A 16396-nucleotide genomic window follows, 5' to 3' on the forward strand; every position below is an offset into this window, starting at 1 on the left:
TATTTTTCTGTCACTTATTCCTCAAAGCAGTCACTTTGTGCCCACATCACAGAATGATGGGCTGGCTCAAGATGAGATACTGGAATCATCACAAAACACACCCTGGAAAACGGCAATCATTTGTCTGCAGAGAACAGTGGACGAGAATTCCAACTCACAGGTGGCTGCATGGAGGTTAAGCCTCGCTGACAACTGTAAAAATTAATTTCAGTTCCAACAATCAACCCTGCAGTATATTTAATTCCTTATTTTGAAGTTCCCATGTTACTAAAGAAAGAATAACCTGTTCAGAAAATCTTGGGGTCAGTGTTCCCCATCCAAAGCAATTCTTACTCAGAAGTAGTTGTTGGTTCTTTAAAAAAAAAATTAAGCAGCACTTCTTTCTGAATGCTCCTGATTTAAGAACAGTACCTCTACTACAGCCGTTGTGTATACCATGTGCACAAAGTACAAATTCACAGAAGAGTCATTCGGCTTGTGAGCAATCCTAAAATCCAAATATCTAATCCCAGCATCCAGTTGTTCTGTCACACTTAGTACCTGAATGGTAAAAACAACAAATATCAGAGGGGTAGCCGTGTTAGTCTGGATCTGTAAAAGCAGAAATGAGTCCTGTGGCACCTTATAGACTAACAGACGTATTGGAGCATGAGCTTTCGTGGGTGAATACCCACTTCGTCGGATGCATTCACCCATGAAAGCTCATGCTCCAATACGTCTGTTAGTCTATAAGGTGCCACAGGACTGCTTGCTGCAAAAACAACAAAAGAATCCTAAATTTTTGCAAGGGACATGTGTTCCTTTATTTTGAGAAATATAAAGAAGCTTATCAAATTGTCCAGTCTTAATTACCATATTTTTAGGATTACAAAATCTATTACATCTTTCACCTCTAAAATGATGTTGAAAGGTTTGTGTGTGGTGCTGACAGTTTGCTCTGAAGTTACAGAAACATCTAACATAAAGGGTTTTTATTTCCTTATGAAGTGGACACTAAACACAGATTAGTTTAAGATCTTTTAAAAAGGACTTTAAATTGTCTATATAATAAAAGCTTAGAAGCCAACCCAAGTTCAACCCCTACACATGAGTAGTTCTGATTCATACTGAGTTCTGAGTTCATTAATACTCCTATTGAAGTCATCTGGACTCTTGTATGAGAAAAGGTTGCAGGATCAGCAACTTAAAATGTCTGCATTCATTTTCCTCAGATCAAAGACTTTACAGAGATTTTCTTTAGGGAGCTCCCTGATCATGTTCCCTCAACAGAAATAATAATCCCATGGATACTGGATTTTTATTTTATGTATTTATTTATAATATTAAAGTCTTTAAGAAGGCAGAATCAGTTTCTGAATTCCTACAAATGGAGGTCTTATCAACTCTTTCCCATAGCCTTGTCCTAATCACTCTGCTGGGACAGTTGGTAAACATGGCTTTCTGGAGTGAAAGGTCTAAAAAACCACATATATTTTGATCTAGATCAGGGATCGGCAACCTTTGGCACATGGCCTGTCAGAGAAATCCGCTGGCAGGCCGGGAAGGTTTGTTTACCTGCAGCGTCCGCAGATTCGGCAAATCGTAGCTCCCACTGGCCACGGTTTGCCTTTCCAGGACAATGGGGGCTGCGGGAAGCTGTGTGGGCCAAGAGATCTGCTGGCCGCTGCTTCCCGATGCCCCCATTGGCCTTGAATGGTGAACTGCGGTCAATGGGAGCTGCAATCGGCCGAACCTGCGGACGCTGCAGGTAAACAAACCGTCCCAACCCACCAGGGGCTTTCCCTGATGGGCTGCATGCCAAAGCTTGCCGATCCTTGATCTAGATAGAGGCCTTACCTATAATAAATATCATACCTATCTAACTAAGCATTCATGGGATAAGAGGGAAGGTCTTCTCATGGATCAGTAAATGGTAAAAAGGCAGAAAACAAAGGGTAGGAATACATGGGTCTTTTTCAGAACAAAGAGATGTAAATAGTGGTGTCCCCCAGGGGTCTGTAATGGGACCAGTCCTATTCAACATATTCCTAAATGATCTTGAAAAACAGGTAAACAGGGAGGTGGCAAAATTTGAAGATGGTACAAAATTATTCAAGATAGTTAAGTCCAGAGCGAACTGGAAAGAGTTACAAAGGGATCTTACAAAACTCGGTGACTGGGCAATAAAATGGCAGATGAAATTCAATGTTGATCAGTGCAAAGTAATGTACATTGGAAAACATAATCCCAACTATACAAAATAATGAGGCCTAAATTAGCTGTTCCCTCTCAAGAAAGAGATCTTGGCGTCATTGTGGATAGTTCTCTGAAAACATCTGCCCAATGTGCAGCCTCAGTCAAAAAGCTAGCAGAATATTAAAAACCATTAGAAGAGGGATAGCTAATAAGACAGAAAATATCATAATGCCACTATATAAATCCCTTGTACTCCCACACCTTGCATACTGCATGCAATTCTGGCTGCCCCATCTCAAAAAAGATATATTAAAATTGGAAAAGGTACAGAGAAGAGCAACAAAAATGGTTAGGAGTGTGAAACAGCTTCCATATGAGGAGCGATTGAAAAGATTGGGACTATTCAGCATGGAAAAGAGACATCTAAGAGGGAATATGATATAAGTCTATAAAATTATTACTGGTGTGGAGAAAGTGAATAAGTGTTATTTACTCCTTCACGTAACACAAGAAACAGGAGTTACCCAATGAAATTAATAGGCAGCAGGTTTAAAACAAACAAAAGGAAGTACTTCTTCACACAACATACAGTCAACCTGTGGAACTCATTGCCAGAGGATGTTGTGAAAAGTATAACTGGGTTCAAAAAAGAATTAGATAAATTCATGGAGGATAGGTCCATCAGTGGCTATTAGTCAAGACTGTCAGAACCTGTGGACCTCAGTGCTAGGGGATGTTGGGAAGGCCAAAACTATAAAGTGGTTCTAAAAGAACTAGATAAGTTCCTGGAGGATAGGTTTATCAATAGCTATTAGGCAAGATGGTCAGAGACTCAACTATATGCTCTGATTGCCAGAAGCTGTGATTGGATTACAGTGATAATGTATCATTTGGTGATTGCCTGTTCTGTTCATTCCCTCTGAAGCACCTGGCATTGGCCACTGTTGGAAGAAGGATACTGGGCTAGATGGGCCATTGTTCTGACACAGTGTGGTCATTCTTACATTCTTAACTAATTCAGATTAGAAAGCGGTATGTGAGGAGTTAGTTAACAGTGTCCCTTTAACTATTGTCTTTATTTATGAATCCTCTATCCCCAAAAATATCAGCCTCTCCCACCAAAAATATCTTCCCCATAAACAGAAACATGGTACGTGCACCATGTTTTTGTCTTACTTCTCTACCTATGGTATTTAGAATTTGCCCACAAATGTTATTCACATATCTAGGCATCGATGTATTCCTTAATTGAATTGAAAAAAGTATGAACATTCAATACTATGTAATAAATTTCAAACAAGACAATTAATTCAAGTTTGAGAATGTTAGATAATTGGTTACCTGTGTTATAGACCACTTCATAATAATAGGACGTATGATGCAGGGCATACATTTATCTATCACCTGCAACAGCTTTGATTCATTGACACTTACATCAGAGTTTTTATCCAAACAGTAAGTCATAGCATCATGGCTCCCTGTAGAGTAAAAACAAAGGTTAAGTTTATTTCAATCATTTGTTAGTACCTCAAATACCATTTTCCTTTGTATTACACAATAGAAAATAATATCACATATGCACACCTAACCTTCTAACTCCCAACCTACTGCCAAAACGTAAATGTGTATTGATAAAAGATATATGTCTTCACAGCAAATGAAGATGTGTTTTTACACCAAGCTAGCTAATTTGAGATCACTATCTCAATGTACAATCCTAATGGAGAAAAGGCACTGTCATTTTTGTCTTGATGTAGCTAGGCAAGGCAAACCCTATTACAAAATAGTTAAATCGGTGCAACTCCTAGTGTGGACTTAGTCATGTGGTGTCAGTACAAGTTCATAGATTTCAAGGCCAGAAGGGACCATCATGATCATCTAGTCTGATCCCCTGTCTAAGACAGGCCATTGAATTTCCCTAAAATAATTCTAGAGCAGATCTTTTAGAAAAACATCCCATCCTGATTTAAAAATTGTTAGTGATGTAGAATCCAATACCACCCTGGATAAATTGTTCCAATGGTGAATGACTCTCACAGTTAAAAAAGTATGCCTTATTTCCAGTCTGAGTTTGTTTACCTTCAACTTCCAGCCAATGGATTGTATAATAACTTTTTCTGCTCAACTGACGAGCCCATTATTAAATATTTATCCCCCATGTAGATACTTACAGACTGTAATAAAGTCACCCCTTAACTTTTTTTCACCATCACTGGCAAACCAGCATCAATACAAAATAGACTGAAATTTCTTCACCTACCATGAAGTGTAAGCACCTCTCTGGTAAAAAGTTGCAATTCTTAAACTGTTGTGTAGTGTTGCTGAGTGCAGTTAATGGCATCAGTAACGCATACTATATCCAAATGAAATGTACAAAGACTATGTTGCCAACTCTCATCATGAGTCTCATGATATTTGATGTTTTTCTTAAAGTCTCAGTTCCTGGAGTTCCATGATTATTTGAAAATTTTGACTTTTGTTTACAAAAAAAAATGTTTTTCGCCATCATGGCCATGGAGAAAAACTTGAAAAATGTGACCCTTAAAGCTCAAAAACCAAAAGACTAATAAAAATATCCCAAATTTATTATTTTGTAAATCTCATTATTTGGGGGCCTGATTCATGATTTTTAAATGCTGGGGATTGGCAATACTGGGAGAATGTGTCAAGGTTACAGGGCTAGCTGAAGATGTGTCCCCTTAATGGTCTCTGTGAAAGCAGCCCTTCAGGAGTCTGGCTTGACGCATTTACCTCTCTTGGGGTGGAATTCTACTATTCGTCCAGTCTTACTGAGCTCTGGGATATAGAACCCTGTATATCAGCGTTGCTTTCCCAGAAAGTCTGAGTGGGTTTGTCACCTGCTCAGATGAACTTTGAGCATCTGTGACCAGTGCCATGGAGTGATCAGACAGCTTTATTAAAACCAATGTATTGTTTATTTTAACAGTGGGAACAAAAGATCTAAAGAAAAGGGATTTGAAAATGAACTACTGCATGTCTATCTTACCTAATGGCTGTCCATCCCCAAGGGTAACCTAGGCAGGGTATCATATGGCTCAAACACCCCCAGCAGGGTATCGTGTGGCTCAATCTGGTTCTCTCAAACAACTTCCCTCTTCTCAAAAGACAGAGAGCATTCTTTTTAAACCTGCCACAATTCTTTTGAGCTCCTGTGTTCACAGGCCTTTTCCTGTCTTGCCTCAAGCCAGTTTTGTAGGTTAGCTGGAGAGGAGGCAAAATCTTCAAAGCTTGTAGCTCCGGCATTGTCCCATAAGAGCCCTCCAGTGTTTGCTGAGAGGCAGCTTGTCTTGAGTCTTTCTTTGCCTTCCTGCATATTTTTTCAAACTATTGCCTGTTGGGCTAAACCAATATAGTGATATAAAATACATCCTAATAAGAGAAGCAGTGTTGCCTAATGGACAGAGCACTGTGCTGAGAATCAGGAAAGCTAGATTCTATTCCCAGCTCTGCCACTGGCCTGCTGGGTGAGTTTGGGCAGTCATCTCACCTGCCTCAGTTTCTCCATCTGTAAAACAGGGATGATACTGACCTCCTTTGAAACCTATTGAAAAGTGTTATATAATAGCTGCTTATTATTACTGGAACAAACTGATAAATTAAAGAGTAATAAGTCACCAGAACCAGGCGATATTCACCCAAGAGTTCTGAAGGAACTCAAATATGAAATTGCAAAACTACTAACTGTGGTGTGTAACCTATCACTTATATCAGCTTCAGATGACTGGAGGATAGCTAATGTGACACCAATTATTTTAAAGTCTACAGAGGCAATCCTGGCAATTACAGGCCAGTAAGCCTAACTTCAGTACAAGGCAACTTGGTTGAAACTATAAAAAAGAAAAAAATTATCACACACTTAGATGAACACAATATATTGGGGAAGAGTCAACATGGCTTTTGTAAAGGGAAATCATGCTTCATCAATCTACTAGAATTCTTTGAGGGGGACAACAAACATGTGGACAAGGGTGATCCAATGGATATAGCACATTTGGACTTAAAATCATAGAACCATAGGGTTAGAAGGGACTGCAATGGTCATCTAGTCTAACCCCTGCCAAGATACAGGATTTGTTGTGTCCAAGACAGATGACTATCCAGCCTGCTTTTGAAAACCTCCAGTGAAGGAGTTTCCACAGCCTCCCTAGGCAGTCTGTTCCATTGTCCTACTATTCTTACAGTTAGGAAGTTTTTCCTGAGATTTAATCTAAATCTGCTATGCTGTAGTTTGAACCCCTTGCCTTTTGTCCTGCCCTTTGTGGCAAGATAGAACAACCTTTCTACATCTTTTTAATGGCAGCCTTTCAAGTATTTGAAGACTGCTATCATGTCCCCACTTAGTCTCCTCTATTCCAAACTAAACATACCCAGTTCCTTCAGCCTTTGCTCACATGGCTTGCATTCCATTACTTTGGTCATCTTTGTCACTCGTCTCTGGATTTTTTCCAGTTTCTCTACATCCTTGCTATACACTGGTGACCAAAATTGGACACAGTACTCCGAGGCCTAACTTGTGACGAATAGAGCAGTACTAACACCTGCTATGCCTCTGTTAAAGCAACCTAAAATTGCATTTGCATGTTTTGCAACAGCATCACGCTGTTGACTCATGTTGAGGATGTGATCCACCACAACTACACAGATCATTCTCAGCAGTGCTGCTGCCATTCCAGTGATTCCCCATTCTGTATTTGTGCTTTTGGTTTTTCTTCTCTTAATGTAGCACCTTACATTTGTCTTCGTTAAATTTCATTTTGTTGTCTATAGTGCAGTTCTCCAATTTATCAAGATCCCTCTGAATTTTAGCTTTATCCTCCAAAGTGTTTGCAATCTCTGATCCTTTTGGAACTCTACTCAAGACCTCCTTCCAATGTGACATCATTCCTTTAATAGTTATTCATTGTTTGCAATTATTAATCAATTATGTATTCACTTAATGGTAGTTCCACTGATCCCACATTTCTCCAACCTACATATCAGAATGTCATGTTGGTCTGTGTCAAAAGTCTTGCTGAAGTCCAGATATATTATGTCCACTGCATTTCCTCTATCCACCAAACCATAATGATAATCAGAAAGCCTTTGACAAGGTCCCTTACCAAAGATGCTTAAGCAAAGTAAGCAGTCATGGGATAAAAGAGAAGGTCCTCTCATGAATCAATAATTGGTTAAAAGACAGAAAACAAGGGGTAGTGGTAGGAATAAATTGTCAGTTTTCAGAATGGAGATGAACACAATATATTGAGGAAGAGTCAACGTGGCTTTTGTAAAGGGAAATCATGCTTCACCAATCTACTAGAATTCTTTGATGGGGTCAACAAACATGTGGACAAGAGTGATCTAATAGATATAGTGCATTTGGACTTAGAATAATAGAACCATAGAGTTTGAAGGGACTGAAATGGTCATCTAGTCTAACCCCTGCCAAGATGCAGTATTTGTTGTGTCCAAGACAGATGGCCATCCAGCCTCCTTTTGAAAACCTCCTGTGAAGGAGCTTCCACAACCTCCCTAGGCAGTCTGTTCCATTGTCCTACTGTTCTTACAGTTAGGAAGTTTTTCCTGAGATTTAATCTAAATCTGCTATGCTGTAATTTGAACCCCTTGCCTCTTGTCCTGCCCTTTGTGGATCTGTACTGGCACAAGTGCTGCTCAACAAATTCATAAATTATCTGGAAAAAGGGATGAGGTGGCAGCTTCAGATGTTACAAACTACTCAAGATAGTTAAGTCCAAAGCAGACTGCAAAGATCAAAGGGATCTCACGAAACTGGGTGACTGGGCAATAAAATGGCAGATGAAATTAAATGTTGATAAATGCGAAGTATTATATACTGGAAAACATAACCCCAACTATACATACAAAATGATGGGTTCTAAATTAATTGTTCCCACTCAAAAAAGATCTTGGAGTCATCGTGAATAGTTCTCTGAAAACATCCCCTCAATGTGCAGCAGCAGTAAAAAAAAAAAAAGCTTAAGAAAGGGATAGATAATAAGACAGAAAATATCATAATGCTACTGTATAAATCCATTATACATCCACACCTTGAATACTGTGTGCAGTTCTGGTCTTCCCATCTCAAAAAAGAGATTTGAATTGGAAAAGATACAGAGAAGGGCAACAAAAATTATTAGGGATCTGGAACAGCTTCCATATGAGGAGAGATTAAAAAGACTGGGACTATTCATCTTGGAAAAGAGGTGACTGAGAGGGGATATGATAGAGGTCTATAAAATCATGAATGGTATGGAGAAAGTGAATAAGGAAATATTATTTACTCCTTCACATAATACAAGAACCAGGGGTCATCCAATGAAATTAACAGGCAGTAGGTGTAAAACAAAATAAAGGAAGTACTTCTTCACACAATATACAGTCAACCTGTGGAACTCATTGCCAGGGGATGTTGTGAAAAGTATAACTGGGTTCAAAAAAGAATTAGATTAATTCACGGAGGATAGATCCATCAGTGGCTATTAGTCAGGACTGTCAGGGATGCAATCCCATGCCCTGGGTCTCTCTGTGTCTCTGACTGCCAGAGGCGGGGACTGGACAACTGGGGATGGATCACTTGATGATTGCCTGTTCTGTTTATTCCTTTTGAAGCCTCTGCCATTGGCCACTGTTGGAAGACAGGATACTGGGCTAGATGGACCATTGGTCTGACCCAGTATGGCCATTCTTACATAATCAGACTAATAAATCTGTCCCAGAGAGTAATCGCTCCCACTGTAATTCATCAGCACAGCAGGACTACCTTGGTGACTCTTGTAAAAAGAGTCATGCAATCATTAATAATCAAGTGATCAGAATCTTGGTTTACATCTGAACCAACAGATAGCACCTTCAGTTACTCCCACTCAATCTATTTAGACTATTAGCTCCTTGGAAAATAAATGGTATTTTCTTCTATCACACAAACGCTGACCACTCTGTTGGTACTCCAAGGATCTGATGCTTAAATGTTTTGACAACAAGATCAGTATCTAGAGGAGAATGTTAATATTTACCTGGAAGGGATAAATTATGGAGAGGAACATCCCAGAGATTTTCTGGCAGGTGTGACATCCAGTCACCATTTTCATGGCACAGATGACTGGACCTTTTCGAAGTGGCTTCCATTAGTTGCAACAGTGTGTTCTCACAGGATATTCTGAAAAGAGTTGAAGTATTTTGTACATTATAAATAGTTTGAGTAGTCCATGCTCCTATTGTATAACTTACATTTGGTCTGCCTGATCAGCTGCAGTCCTAGGGCCTGATGTCAAGCGCACTGGAGTCAGTGGAGAGGCTCCCATTAACTTCAGTGAGCTTTGGCTGAGACCCCTATACTCTGGAAAAGGAGCCAATTTACTACTAAGCTGGAGGAGGTGTCTTGATGGCCTCTAAAGTTTAAGTTTGGCATCATTATCCTCTTTGGAACCACATGTTCATAACCCAGCAGGGTCACCTCAGTCTTTCCTTCTGAGGTAAATAATCTAAGCATCATGCAACTTACTGTGTGTGGCCTTTCAGGCAAGGGCACAGGCTTGATAAGCTAATTAAAGATCCCACTGCACTATCCCTAGTCACATTTCTTTCCCCTTCACCATTGTTCTGTACATCAGTCAGCCAGTCCCCTCTTCTCCCAGCATACCTGCATTTCAGTGGTGCTATGTGTACTGTATATTGAACAGAGGTGCTATGTAAGCTTAAAATAACATTTTTAAGTGCTAAACATTTGCAAGAAATTGGATAGTCTCTCTTTCCCTTTCTATACAGCCAGTGGAAACTCCTAGGTGTGCGGCACTTCTGAATATCAGGCCACTTATGTAGGTACCTAAATTATGATTATGGGGCCTAACTTTAGGCACCCATTTTTGAAAATCTTTGTTTTGGACTCCACACCACTTTTCATAGGGGTTTCTTGGGCTAGTTTTTTCCACACACGTCACCCCATTGAGTTGCAGCACAGCCTCTGAACTTGAGGCCGGTCTCCAAATTGACCTTATTAGCTACGTTAACTAATGAAATATGCCTGTGCAATTTACATTCAAGATCTTTAGGATGATGCTGTAACATCACCACTCAGTGTTCCTCCCTGACACATGGCTAAAACTCCAAGGGGCAGCTCCTCAGCTGGGGGAAATTATCAGAGTTCTATTGAAGTTAACAGAGCTATGACAATTTACATGAGCTAAGGATCTACCCATTGTGTGGCAATGACTCTCCTTACTGCCAAGGAGGACTTGATGCAGCTCTCTCTCAAGCCTGTGAAACTCAGGCTTGTGATGGAAACTGAGATTCATCTGCTATAAATAATGCAATGAAATTTTGATCCTAAAAATAACTACAAATATTGATTATATGTATAAGCAGAGTCAGGATGAGCTGACTAGTGAGGAGCCAATACATTTAGCACACAGGCTTGTGGAAGCTAAAATGGGCTACCTAAGGCCCTTTGGAGGGAACCAGTGAGTTGGTATAATAGGGAGTGTGATTTGTCTTGACGATAAATTTTCGGGTTGGGGGAGGATGTAAGCAGAGTCAGGATGAGCTCTATCCTGACATCTGGTGGTGAATTATAGTGAGTTGTGGAAAAGAATTTCAGGGGCTGATCTTGTTTGCATAGGCACACCCACCCCGCCTAGCATGAGCGCATAGCAGCCATTTGGGCTGTTGTGGGATCCCCAGTTTCTCTGTTATTGGGACAGGAAGAATAAAGTGTTATTACTCTGATTATGTGACTCAAGGACAATGAAACTGTTTTATGACAAAGGGACTCACCATCAACTAAGTAGCACTTGCTAGATCAGGGTCATGGGTTCCAAAACCCCGTGAATTAAGAAAGGTTGAGGACAGGTATTTGTACCTAATAGCATAGGCTCAAAATACCAATTGTATTTTCTCCTCTCTCTACTATGGAACATCAGTGCTAATTTTAATTCCATTAGGAGTCTAGTTACAGGCTGCTGAATGGAATTTACTTTGGGCCAATAATGCACCAGCACTGAGGCTCCCCTAGTACAATCTGAAATCACTAAAGAGCTGAAATCACTGAATGGTGTGGGAGGCTCTGAAGGTATGTTGCTGAGCAGCTGGCAGAGCAGAGCAGTTTGTGGGATGACTGGAGCGGCTTGCGGGACAGCTGGCAGAGTGGAGCAGTTCACGGAACAGCTCTAATGGCTTACGGGACGGCTGGTGGAGTGGAGTGGCTCATGGTGAAGGCTGCAGCAGAACCCCATGGAGAGGCGGGGCAGTCGGCCTCGGACCACGTAAGGTGCCCTTTAACACTGCAGTGTGCCTTGCCCCCACTGGGCGTAAAACTCTGCAGATAAACTTTTGAACTCTGAGGCTGCACTGACCAGGGACAGAGACTTTTGGGTTGTTGGACTTTTGGGTGATTTTGGGGTTGCTGGACTTAAGACCCTGAGGGGAAAAGGATACTGCCAAACTTACTTGGGGGGGAGGGTCTTTTGCTCATGGGTTGTGTTATGAATCCTGTTTGTGGTGTTTCCCCAACATAATGCTGCATTGTTTCCTTCCTTTATTAAAAAGATTTTGCTACACTCAGACTCTGTGCTTGCGAGAGGGGAAGTATTGCCTCTTAGAGGCGCCCAGTGGGTGGTATGTAATTGTCCCAGGTCACTGGGTGGGGGCTCGAGCCGGTTTTGCATTGTGTTATTGAAACGGAACCCCTAGATACTGAACCCGGCCCTTGCTGCTGCCAACTCAGATGGGCAGAAGGGTTACATATGTTTTCTCTCTTCTCTGCTTCCTCTGTTGCTTGTGTTCTTAGACCACGATCCCGCATAAGGGTCTAGCAGTACAGAGTCCCACTGAAGTCAGGGGAACTTTGCACAGGTGTAGGAGTTTGTCAGCCCATGAGCAACACATGGCAGAATCAGGGCCCTCCTCCGTTGTAGGAACTTTGAGGCAGAGATTATGTCTTCCTTTAGATTTTAAGGCCAGAAGGGACATTATAATCTAGTCTGCCTTCCTATATAACACAGACCATAGAATCTAATCCATTAATTTCTGCATTGAGCCCATATGCTCTGTTTGAGCTAGAGCAGGGGTGGCCAACCTGAGCCTGAGAAAGAGCCAGAATTTACCAATGTACAAAGAGCCACAGTAATATGTCAGCAGTCTCCCATCAGCTCCCTTGCCCTGCTCACAACGCCTTCCACCCACCAGCAGCCCCACCGATCAGTGCCTCCCCACTCTCCCTGCACCTCCTGATCAGCTGTTTTGTGGTGTCCAGGAGGCTGGTGGGGGGTGAAGTGAGGGCATGGCAGGCTCAGGGGAGGAGGCAGGAAGGCATGGAGCAGGAGCAGGGCTTATGGCAGAGCCAGGAGTTGAGCTGTGAGCACAAACACACACCCCACATTGGAAAGTTGGCGCCTATAGCTCCAGCCCCGAAGTCAGTGCCTATACAAGGAGCTGCATATTAACATCTGAAGAGCTGCATGTGGCTCTGGAGACACAGGTTGGCCAACCCTGAGCTAGAGCATATCTTTTATAAAGAGATCCAGTCTTGCTTAAAGACTGGAAAGCAATGGAGAATCCATCACACCACTAGATAAGTTGTTCTAATGGTTAGTTACCCTCACTGATTAAAAATATGTCTTATTTCTAGTCTGACAGTAGACAGGAGAGGTGTGTACAGTACCAAGCAATTTGTGGATGTTACTATAATAAAAATAATAAATATTAAACCCAGTGACTAGGTAGTATACAATTGCGTAGACATAATGGACAGTTTCATTAATATTTTAATATCTGTATTAAACATCTGTAATATGCATGATACATTTCCAAAACATAATAAATAATACAAACATACCAAAATATAATACAGAGTATTATAATATTAGCTCGTTGCCTTCTAAATTCAATAGGCCAAAAAAGATGGTGCGGCATTTCACTGGTGTGGGGTAGTTTATATTGGAAGTACATATTATATGCTTTGACCTGTGAAATTCCTGATGAAACAATGAACATGAGTTCACCATTCCTCTTAGGAACAAACTAATATTGTAGTGATTGGGGAAAATACGTTTACATAAACGAAGTGGACTGCCAGTTAAGAATAAATTGTCTCTGGAACACGCAAGTAAAAGCATCCACATCTAGAAAGAGTCTAAATAATTCAGAATCCAACTCACAGATTGCTTTCAAAAGAAGTATATATTCAAATAATTCCAGCTTTTTGATTTAGACACACTATACTTTTGTTCTCAAGGGGAAAGGGATTATTTTAGTTTTACTTACTCTTATGAAATCATTTGGTTTTCATTTCAGCTGTTCATTTCTTCAAAATGATTTCCGCTTTTCTAGTAGCTAGTCTTCCCCTGTGAAAAAACTGAACTGAATCTCAGAGACTACAGCAGGAAATAAATGCAAACAAGCACAGCACACTCCCTGCTATGGGATTGGTCAAAGTCTGCAGCACACTCTCAGATCAAGTGACACCCAGCTTTATGAGAGGAGGAAGAATAAAAGTTCCTCAGGTTCGTAGAGCTGTCTAACATGTAAGAATGAGACACTGTGTTGCTTCATGATTAATGTACATGCAAGGAATAGGGAAAGGAAGTCTAGCAGCGCACAAAGTAATAATATTTAACAAACTTTTTGCAGCATTTTAAGATGTAAGGATGAAAAGGACTGTATAAGAGCTAAACTATATTATTTTTTCAATTAATTATTATCACCTTTATCTTCCAACAGCATTTCCAGTCTCCATTTCAAGGAGAAGAACTAGATGACCTAATATTTCCTTTCCCATCTCCAACTTCTACAATTTCTACATTTAGGATGTAGGTTATCATCATTTATCCAGGTATTGTACAGACATAGGAAGTGAAGGTCCCATGCTGTAAGAGCTTACTGTCTAAATAGACAACCTGTATACAGATAGTGGGTGAATGACATGTACTGACAACTAGTTTGATTCACCAGTAAAGTTCAGCAACCACCATGCTAGTTACAAATGTGTTTCTCACCATTCCTAGAGATACTGAGATATCAGCTGCATGCAATGGAGTGAATACAGTAGCAAGCTCCCCTATTCAAAATATACATTTAATGTCTAGTCCCCAGATGAAGGAGGTGATCTTAAGGACTTATTTAGAGCTTTGGTTATTGTAATTTTAGAGGCACATTTCTAAAAGTGCCTCTACTTCACTGTTCTAATACAATGACATTTATTTTTATATAGCTTCCTTTATATAGAGCATTACAAAATGCTCCAGAGGCATGGAACAGAGACAAAGTCCTTTTCTAAAGCTGGGTAAGGAGACTATCAGCCAGGGGTGAAAGTAGGCCAGTATGGGCCAGTACAGTGTACCAGTAAGAAGTGGCCGCCAGTACCAGCCCATACGCAGCCGATGTTAAAGTGCTACCACAGCAGCTCTTTAATGTTGTTGCCCCTTTTACCCACCCACCCCCCAGGCCTCTGACAGAGCCCCGGGAGAGAGGCATGAACCAGGCAGCATTGATGGGCTGGCTGGGGGAGACTGACCCCCAGCCCCACCTCTTCTGCTGATGCCCTGCCCCTTGCAGGGTCCCAGAGCCAGGCCCCCATACTGGTAAGTGCTTAATGTTACTTTCAGCTCTGCTATCAGCAGCAGAAAGTGGAAGTTAGAAGGGTTAGAGTTAAAAAATAAATGTTTAAAAGCAGTAAAGTTACAAATTAGTGTGTCACAGTTCTTGGGTTGCTTATGGGCACCACCTTCCATCTGAGGCTGCAAAACCTATAGTCCCCTCCCCCCCTCCCGCACACACCCCAATCTGCATAAACAGGAGTCTCTGTGATGCAAAATTGAGGCAAACAGTTTGACTGCATTTGAAGAGGACCGGGCTCCTGGCTCCCACTCTCCAAGTCCTTTCAGTACAATCCAAGATTTCCTACCCCTGGAAGGGGTAGAGGAAAGTGGTACCGACTGCTTAACAGCTCACCTGAGGCTTGCTGAACCTATCCTGCCTGTCCAGTATATCAGCGTCAGTTGTCTGCTTGTAGACTCAGGGGAGATCAGTGGATGAGCGCCTCCAGGGCAGTTTCTCTGAAGCCTTCCAGAAGCCCCTCTTCAGAGCTGCTGTTTGCTTTCTCCCAGAGCTGCTCAACAACGGGCTTTTAAACTGTTATTCACCCCTGACATGACTGGCAGGGCTAGAGAGGAGGGGCCAACCTTGCCCACAGTAACCCTTTAACCAAATTTGTCACTAGTGGGGGAAGGGGGGTGGAAAGCAGATAAACCCAACAATGGAGAGAGTAGTGCAGGGTCCATCGAGCACAAAAGCAAACAGGATTTTTTTTTAAAATAAGATTTGAAACTCAGAAATCACTAGGGAAAGAGGAGACAGATGTCAAAGGAGGAGGTGAATGTACAGTGAATAGAGGGATATGAAGTCAGCGATACAGGGGGAAGTAGACTCCCTGGAGAGTTTTAAAAATCAGGAAGAGAAAGTTAAATTTGATTCAGAGAGTTCATAGGAAGGCAAGGTGAGGGAGGATGGTTGAGAAGAGAATTACTTGGCTCTCAGACACAACTGTGATGAGTGCATTAGAAATAGACAGCTAGGTTCCTGCATGCTAGAGCAAATCTGGCTGCAACTGTCTGGACACTTTCAAATTTAAGAAGTAAAGGGCATGAAGTCTCCTCTCTAGAGTGACAGTGGTGATGTCAATGGAGATATTCCTATTTAAATTGCTCTGAGTGAGATCACAAACTGGCCCTAAGGATTTAGCACAATCATAAAAGAAGAAATAATAGGAAACTGATCAGCAAGTGATTAAGCAATGACACAGTATTTCAACAGAGAGTCAAGGTAAGGATGAATTCTGGTAATATTGCAGAGATCATGATAAGCAGATTTACAGATGAGGAAGCTGTGGGAGGGAAGAAGTCCAGATTCTTGGCTTTGGTTGCGAAAAATGTCTGAGTTAAAGTGATTAATAGCGGAATTAGAAATAGTGGACAAAAACGAACTCAGGAGGAGTTGGTGACTTTTGAAGCATTTAATAAGAGGAAGTTATGGCACTGACAAACAAGACAGGGAGCTATAAGGGGATCAAAGAGTGAGTTGATGGACACAGAAAGATGCTTTATGTTTGTGTATCTGAGTGAAACGTCTCTATTTTGTTAGTTATGTAGGCATCCATCACAGCTCCATAGTTAAAGCTCATTTGAGTTTTGCACTTAGAGCAGGGATTCAA

General features: G+C 41.2%; 1 protein-coding gene across 2 annotated transcripts in view; it reads right to left on the reverse strand.

Annotated features, from left to right (window-relative positions):
* PLCXD1 (phosphatidylinositol specific phospholipase C X domain containing 1) overlaps positions 1 to 15218 on the reverse strand; it is a 31303-nt gene extending 16085 nt beyond the window's left edge. The window contains exons 1-5 of one of the 2 annotated variants that reach the window (XM_050919566.1): positions 15139 to 15218; positions 13453 to 13532; positions 9210 to 9352; positions 3517 to 3653; positions 412 to 540 (exon numbers count right to left, since the gene is read on the reverse strand). In XM_050919566.1, coding sequence (XP_050775523.1) covers positions 412 to 540; positions 3517 to 3653; positions 9210 to 9321 — 378 coding nt within the window. In that variant the 5' untranslated portion in view covers positions 9322 to 9352; positions 13453 to 13532; positions 15139 to 15218. The remainder of the gene's footprint in view (positions 1 to 411; positions 541 to 3516; positions 3654 to 9209; positions 9353 to 13452; positions 13533 to 15138) is intronic. The other variant, XM_050919572.1, reaches the window with a different exon arrangement.
* Positions 15219 to 16396: the final 1178 nt, after the last annotated feature.

This window comes from Gopherus flavomarginatus, chromosome 1 (assembly GCF_025201925.1).
Source record: "Gopherus flavomarginatus isolate rGopFla2 chromosome 1, rGopFla2.mat.asm, whole genome shotgun sequence".
Taxonomy (NCBI): domain Eukaryota; kingdom Metazoa; phylum Chordata; order Testudines; family Testudinidae; genus Gopherus; species Gopherus flavomarginatus.